This window comes from Gavialis gangeticus, unplaced genomic scaffold (assembly GCF_001723915.1).
Source record: "Gavialis gangeticus isolate Ggan-Ray unplaced genomic scaffold, GavGan_comp1, whole genome shotgun sequence".
NCBI classification, from domain to species: Eukaryota; Metazoa; Chordata; order Crocodylia; family Gavialidae; genus Gavialis; species Gavialis gangeticus.
Window position 1 is genome coordinate 90549031 of NW_017728992.1, and position 8163 is coordinate 90557193.

The 8163-nt window shown below is 43.7% G+C and overlaps 1 protein-coding gene across 1 annotated transcript in view; it reads left to right on the top strand.

The window, feature by feature from the left end:
* The window catches only part of PPP4R1 (protein phosphatase 4 regulatory subunit 1), a 72816-nt gene that overhangs the window by 18595 nt on the left and 46058 nt on the right, over nt 1-8163 (top strand). The window contains exon 3 of the mRNA XM_019525380.1: nt 3844-3950. Coding sequence (XP_019380925.1) covers nt 3844-3950 — 107 coding nt within the window. The remainder of the gene's footprint in view (nt 1-3843; nt 3951-8163) is intronic.

Genomic DNA, 8163 nt, shown 5'->3' on the forward strand with positions numbered 1-8163 from the left:
CCCCCCCCCCCCCCCCCCCGGGGGGGGGGTATGTGGACCAGTCACCCATGGCAACTAGTATCCATAGTTTAAGAGAAAAACAGCCAGCAGCCTAATGATGACTTGTTAATTAAGCAGTGAGCTGCTCATTCACAGGTGCTCCCTCCAGTGGGCTGTGTTGTCTGATTGGGCTTGCTTTCTCCCATTCTTCCCCTAGTCAAAGGGCTCCAGGAGCCAGGAGTGGCTCCCAGCAGCAGCTGTGTCTGAGCTGCTGTGTTATCAGTTAATTGTTTGGCCAATATAATTAGAGGAGGTTAAACTAACATTTTTTAAAACTATATTTACATCCATACACTGAAGACCGCTTCACTTGCACTGAGAGGGATGCTTCAAGCATAGGGACAAAGACTTGCTGGGATGGAGCTCGATGCATTCTGATAGGACAGAGGTAGGCAACGTTTTTGGCCGGAGTGCCAAAAAAGGTGCAGTGTCTACCTTGTAAGGTTCTGGAGTGCTGGCATGCCAGAAAAACAAAACGGGGGTGAGGGTATGTGGCAGGACTTATTGCCTATTAATATAGTTAATAATAATAAAGGTTGGGGTTTTTTTGTTTTTGTATTGTAAAAACAGGATTTGTAAACATTCTAAACCTGGTGACAGTAAGTAAAACTTCATATACTACTTTTGTTGTTGTGTATTTTTTTTTTGTTAAGCATGTTGTGATGAGAGAGAAAATTAAAGAGAAAAAGAGATAGAGAAAAAGGAGAGAGAGAGAACTGCACACGTGTGCGTGCGCACCCAGAACCAGATGTGTGCGTGCGCACCCAGAACCAGATGTGTGCGTGCGCACCCAGAACCAGATGTGTGCGTGCGTGCAGACAGACACGCATGTAGGCAAACAGATGCACATGCACACAGAGATACACAGTCACAGACACACACATGCATGCACACACACACATGCATACAGAACTAGACATGCACGTGCGTGCACACACATGCACATGCACCTGGGAGGCTGTGTAGCAGGACAAAGACCAACCTGATGATGCCCTGGGCCCACCACAGCCCCGGTGCTTCCCTGGGGAGCCAGCCCTTGAGCTGCAGCATAGCTTGCCAAGGCCCTGGCCTGAAGCCCATCCATCAGCCAGATGCAGGGGCAGTGCTAGGGGGGAGTTAACCACCTCAAAATTTGACTTAGCCCTCCCCATAGCCACCCCTCCCACTGTGGCTGCCACCTGTCCTGTGCAGCTGAGCCCACATAGGTGCGGTGCTCCTGGCCGAGGCTGGGCTCAGAGTAGGGCAGATGGCACTGAAAGGGTGGCTGTGGGGGCGCTAAGTTGAATTTTGGGGTGGCTATAGTCCCCACCCCCAACTCACCCTAGCACTGTCCCTGTGGGCTCTAGAGCCCCAGACAGGCTTTCTGCTAGTGGTGGCTGCGCACACTCGTCTGGGCAGATGGCAGGGGAGGGGCCTGAGGCAGTGAAACCTCAGGCCTCTCCCTCATCATCTGCCCCAGCACCTCCCCAACCCTGCACCCCAAGGCGCATATGCAGTTGCTGCTAGCACACAGGACTCTGGAGTTGCTGGGACTCCGGAATCCTGGTAGCAGCTCTGGGGTTGCACTGCCCCTCCCATGCTGTCCTCCCAAAGGGGTGCATGCAGCTGTTGCTGGCACAAAGCCTGGCTGGGGCGGTGCTTGGGGGGGGCTATAGCCACCACAAAATTCATTTCAACTCTCCCCCCGCACCCTCCCCCAGTAGCCACCCCTTTAGCACTGCCCAGGCTGCTACTGCCTGAATCACGCAGCTGAGCCTGCCCTGCTTCTGCCCACAGCGCAGCTCCTTCATAGCTCCCCCACTGGGAAGAGGCTGGCTCTGTCCCTGCAACTGGCCCAGGCTCTGGGTAGCTGCTGTCAGCCATGGAGCTTCTTGGGCTGTTTGCAGTAGGGTTTGCAGCCTCCCAGCTGCCTGCTGGGGGCAGCCTGTGCTCCATGGCTGGCAGCAGCTGCTCAGAGTCCAGGCCAGCCGTGGCATGCCGAGCAAAATGGCCTCGTGTACGGCACACGTGCCAGGGGTTGCTGATCCAGAAACACAAGGCATTTTGGGTGCTTGCATGTGAGCCACAATTTTAATGAACATGTTGGAGTTGCATTCACAGATTTCATAGACATTAGGGCTGGAAGGGACCTCGGAAGATATTCGAGTTCAGCCCCAAAGGTGCTCTTTATGATGGCACTGCAATTTGCCAACAATGCTTGTGCTATGCTAGGGTTACCATACGTCCAGTTTTTCCCAGACATGTCATCTTTTTGGGTCCCTCCACCTCCCTCCAGGTGTTTTTTGTTTGTTTGTTTGTTTTTAAGTATCAGCAAATGTCCAGGATTTTGATCTGCCTCTGCTTTCCTGGCACTCCCTGGCTTGCTCCAGCAAGGAACTGCTTGGGGCTGGGGGTAGCCACAGAGGGGCATCATGTGCATTTGCTTGCAAGCCCTGGCAGCTGTAGGCAGGTAAGACCCGGGCTTGCGTGTGTGTGTTCAAGGGGGGTGGGTGTCTGCCGGGGTGGCAGGGCTGTGTGTTGGGAGTGAAGGGTACTAGTATGGCCTTGGAGGGCAGGGTACTGTGGTTTGGGAGTGAGGGGCAGCAGCAGGGATGGGGGGGCTGTGATTTGGGTGTCGGGGCAGAGGCAGGACATGGGTATATCACTGCCCACCCCATCATATTACACCCCTCTTCCCCCACAGGTGTCCTCTTTTTGAAACTGGAAATATGGCAACCCTATGCTATGCCTACTTTCTAATACTGCTTATTAGTCCATTCTAGCTGGGCATTCATCCTTTCCTGATTAAATGATGTGATGACTTGTCTGAAGGACCCACAGGAAGAGCCATTAACATGGAGGGGTACTTGCCTAGCCAGTTATATGGGAGCCGGTGGTCTGTGTGTAGAGAATAGAGGTGTCCACAAAACTGGTGATTTAGGTTCTTTGCTTCCCGTCCCCTCACCGCCTTGTTTCATTGTCCAAATATCGAGCAAGATGGTTTTGGAGAGAGAATCATGACAATATAGGCATCTGACAAAAGGAAAAGCTGATGGCTCAAATGATTACTGACTAGTGAATAACTATGATATCTGAAGACTGTATTTAGAGCCTCCCATAGCACTAACAGGTTACAGTTCTGATTAGAACTTGTTGTGGACAGGAACTAGTCTTCTGAATTTCTCTTATAATTAATGGTTCCAATATCAATTTGACTTGTTATCCTTAGACAAATTTCACATAAATTAAAGATCGTAAAGATGGTTTTGATTTACCTTAATGTCATACTTGTTTTCTATATGAACAGCTGTACATGTGTTGTTTTCACAGTGCCTGTATATGGCTTAGATAGGCATGAAAGAAGGACGTTAGGTTTTTTTGTGGCTTACCTTTTGTTTTGAATATAATCAGTTGGGGTTCTCATATTTTCATATGTGAAAATAAAACCATAGTTTCATACAAAAATGATTAACACTGACAGAATTGCCTTGGTTTTCCTCATCTTAGTAAGTAATTCATAGTTGGGTGGAAATCTAATGTTGACTACTCTTCCAAAGATAGAGTAATTGTAGTCTTGCCCATGTAAACTGAAAGTTGTAGACTCCCAATGTTTTTTGGAGTTTTTACATTTAATGTCCACTTTGGTATTTATTATAGCTCCTGAAAATCCTTCAGTATTCCTAAAGCTATTTCAGTTAACATTATTAACTATTTAAATTCATTTTCCAGGGTTGCTAAGAGACTTCTCAGCCCTCTAAATGTTGACTAAACAAAACTGGACTATTGCTTCTTCCAAAAACTGATATTTATTTTTTCCTTAACTAGGCAAATGGTGGCTCGAAGTTTGCTGGATACTTTGAAAGAAGTCAGTGATGATGAAAGAGATTGTATTGCTGTGTTGGAGCGAATCAGCAGGTTGGCTGATGATTCAGGTATGTAGTATGAAATATTGTGAAAAGTATTTGACGTTGTATTAAAAATGGAAAAATTCAGTCAGAATTGTTTAAAACTTTCCCCACCATTTTATCTTTGGGGGACTAGTTAGTCTTATACAGGGGAATACAGTAAAGGTTAACTGTTCAGAAATCAATAATACCACAATTAATATTTCAAGAGAACACAGGAATTAGTGGTCCTTCTAATCAAATGCCCTGGCTTGTACAGTGGTCAGTAATGGCTACTTTCTCAGAGGAAACCTATAGTCCACATCAGAATAATTTGCACCCGCCCAGGAAGGTTTTCTCCTAATCCCAGTGGTTCTTGTACCTGGCTTTTGTTCTGAAGTACGAGAGATTCTGTTCCTCCTCAGAGTCTTACTACCATATTTACTCAAATACAAGACAATTTCCCAATGATTAGAGTTTATATATGGAAAATGTATAAATCTGGTATAATTTTCCAGGTATAGAATCTAATTATTGGAGGTTTGTCTTGAGTTTACCCCCCGTCCACTGCTATAGTGGAGAAAAAAATCTCTGTGGTCAGGTAGTCCCTTTGCCCTCTGGCCCCACTCCAGCTTCTTCTCCTTGTAGTCCTTTTCTTCTTATTGTCAGACCCTGCTTTCCCTGAGCACATAGAAGTGAGAGGCAAATCTGAAAAAGCTGACCTTGAAATATACATAGCTGTAATAGTTTACATATAGTACCCATAGATTTAGTTCACTCTGACTGGACACGATTTACCTTTTTTTTTTTAAACTGCTGCAAGTTTTAGCACAGGTTCTCCATAAACGCAGGTTAAAGTAGCACTTTGGCATGTACCTTTATATAGTACAAACTGTGTAGCATAGTTTAATGGCATCCTTTCATCAGAGAGTGATGATGGATATAGAGGTAATGAACAGTGACTAGAAGGGTTGTGTGTATGACATTTTTACAAAAAAAAAGGTTCCAGCATTTTTGACACTAGGGGCGGGTGTCTGAACTTGCCTCTCTGAGTGATAGCCTGGTAATGTAGTACTTGGCCTGATACTCATTTTCTCCTGGGGGAGCAACTGCCCTTTTTTAAGTACCATGAGAAAAAAAAGGGTGCCTATCAGCATGTTTGCCCAGTATGGGCCATGTACTTCATGTCATGCTCAGTGTTGGCTGTGTTTTATCAGCTTACTAATTGTTTTCCATTGCTGAGCACATGCTGCTTTTAGCAGCAGTTCAAAGATAGACAGTGTATTTAATGTGGTTTCCTTGTATGTGAATATAAGATGAGGGGCTTTTTTTCCCCCATGGTGATTGGGGTGGGGGGAACCTTGTCTCATATTTGAGTAAATACAGTTATAATTTAGTTCTGTCCCTGCATATTATTGTTCCCAATACAAAGTGTCTGGTGCTGTTTTGGATCTTGTTAAACTCTGGATCTAATGGGTATTTAGTGGTAATGAGTTCCACAGGCTAATTGCAGTTTGGTTTGGGGAAAGTGGTTTTTTTTTTTTACTGTTTTTTTTTTTTTTTTTAATATATTGGCAGATGAACGTAAGTTTTATAGTCAAATGTATTTCTGCCTTGTGTCTATATGTATTCTTATGGTACACAGTATAGTAGTCTTTAAATGCTTTACAACTGTTACCTTATCCCTCCAGCAGCCTTAAGGTGTGGAATGTGGTTCTCCCCTCCTTAAAGACAGCCTTGTGGAAAAGGTGTTGGAATAGGATTCAAGAAATCTGGGTAGATTACTTAGGTCTGCTACAGTTTTATATATGAGCCTAGTTAAGTTACTTCTCTTCTCAGTCTGCAATATAGGGAAGTTACTCCTCTGGCTCATCAGTAAGCGCTCCTCTGTTTCAGCATTTCACTAATATCTGCTATTTGGTTTTTCCGTCATTGGTCCAGGTTCAGCACATTCTCTCTGAAATACAGCTAACTTTCTTCTATGGTTTATGTGCTAAGTTTGGTAAAATTCTAACTGTATCTTGAGACAGATCTTGCACATGCAGATTTAATATTATTCCCACCCATGCTCTTGGTAAGGCACTGTTGTGGTTCTCAGTGCTACAAATTCTGTGCCTTCTGTTAAGAAAAACAGATGGAGATGTATGCAGGAAGGAGGTTTAATGCTACCTATTCATTCTTCAGCACATGTAAACTAAATGTTAGGTGTGTTTAATGAGGAGATGACTCTTTTTAAGTTAAAGTGTTAATTCAGATATGTAAACATATTCCATGCAAGAACCCTTTAAATTGACAAGAGGTAACAAGATTCATATGTACTGTGTTAATGCACCAAAAGGACTACCAGTTAAGATAACATTAAATATCTGCAATCTCTGTCCAGTGCATTACAACCCAAATCTCACAATATCCAAGTACATTTGGTCTTATCTACTTTGGAGAAATTAACTTAATCTGCACCATCTGTGTATTGGTCATTCTGGAATAGCTCTCCATTTTGGACATTCTATTCTAGATTAATTACTCTGCTTCCAAAGCAAACCAAAATAATTATTCTGGCAAAACTACAGTGAAAGAGTTCCCACATGATCACTCTCTTCTGGAGTACATGTATTGGTCAGTTTCCATTTTAAGATGGCTAACGGTCATGGGTTTTGTAAAATGAACAAAAAACTCCTCCTTTTTCTTCCAACATATAACCGACATGTGAATCTAATTCCTCATAATTGGACTTTAGTGCAGTCTGAACCCAGACCCTAAGCAGGCTGTTACATTTCCTATATATATTTAATGTTAAAGTCTAAATGGTTAAGTATGAAGTCACTGTGTGCATGGTTTATACATTGATATCAGCTCTGACAAAACTTGTGGAAGGAAGAGGAAACTTTTGGCAGCTGGGTAAAGAGCAGTTGAGATCTGTTTATGATGGCTTTTGCCTCTCATTTCAGCAATAGATCCTCATCTAATGGAGCTGTGCCTTTGGAATTGTCTCCTTCTACTTTCAGTCATTTCTCCCCATCTTTGAGTAGAGAACCCTCTCCCATTAGCCTCAGGTGCTTATACCAAAATCCCAAACTGCATTCCACATTTTCTCAGGTAGCAAAGGTCTTACCTGCTAGCTGTCTCCCAGTTGCCCAGCACAAATATCTAGCTTTTTATTTGACTGATGAACCAAGTCCCACTCTCCCAATTCTCCTTTGTTTTCTCAGTTTCTCCAAACAGTTTTTTCCCAGTCTGTTCTTTTTCTTCATTCCTCTTCTGACCTTTCTCCCTTCTGCCTTTGATTTTGATTAGGATTTCCTCCTTTGTGCTGCCTAGGTTGCAGCCAGTGGACTATTAAGGGTATAAGTAAGATAAACTTGCATATTTTACTCCTGGTGCCTGGCCCAGTACAGTTGGAAGAACCATGACAGGGAATGTTTGCTTTGGTCCCATAGCCTATACTCAGTTACTCTGTGCACACACAGCCTGGTCAGGACCAGGCAATGTGAGGGAATGGAGCATGGCACTGGATCAGAGATGGGAACGGTGAGAGACAGTTGGAGTACGCTCGCTGAAGGAGGCATCTTTGGAGTGTGGGCTTAGCGTTCCTTTTTAAGTAGCTGTATTCTCTGTAGTCTGCTGCTCAGTCTGCAAACTGAAGCTTTCAGAGGCTTTTAACTTGTTGAGTTTTGAGCAGATTTTGACAGAGGTAAAGGCACTTCTCTGGCATATTTCAAGTCCCTGCTTCAAAGCATGAGGAAGCCAGAGCATATTAAAGAAATATGACCGGAATTTAATATATGCAAACCATTTATTTCCTTTAGCTTATGCGTGAAAACAGCTGATCTTTTTGTCTGAAACTTTCCTGAAGGAATTCAGCCTGAAGGAGAATCCAGCATGTAATATTTCATACTAATAATGAGTTTGGCAAGGTTACAAATAATGGAAAGCTGGGTCTTCCTAATAGGAAGTGTTGGATAACCTTAATAAACAGTACAGATAATTTCAAATCTAATACTACTTTTAAAAGCAAAGCAAAATCCCACATCCCTAATATTTGCTCACATACCATATCCCACTCAAGTAAGGCACTCACCTTTTGGGTGTTTTTTGGGAAGGCAGAATGAAGAAGAAAAAAGATTTTTTTTTCTAGAGTTTTGACTGCATAGCAGGGACAGAGTCTAATCTTCATCTTGCCCACCCTTCCCTTTCTTCTTAGGCAATTCCTCCCCCCTCTTCCCTCCACCCCCTTCCCTACCCCTTGGATAATATTTTTTTA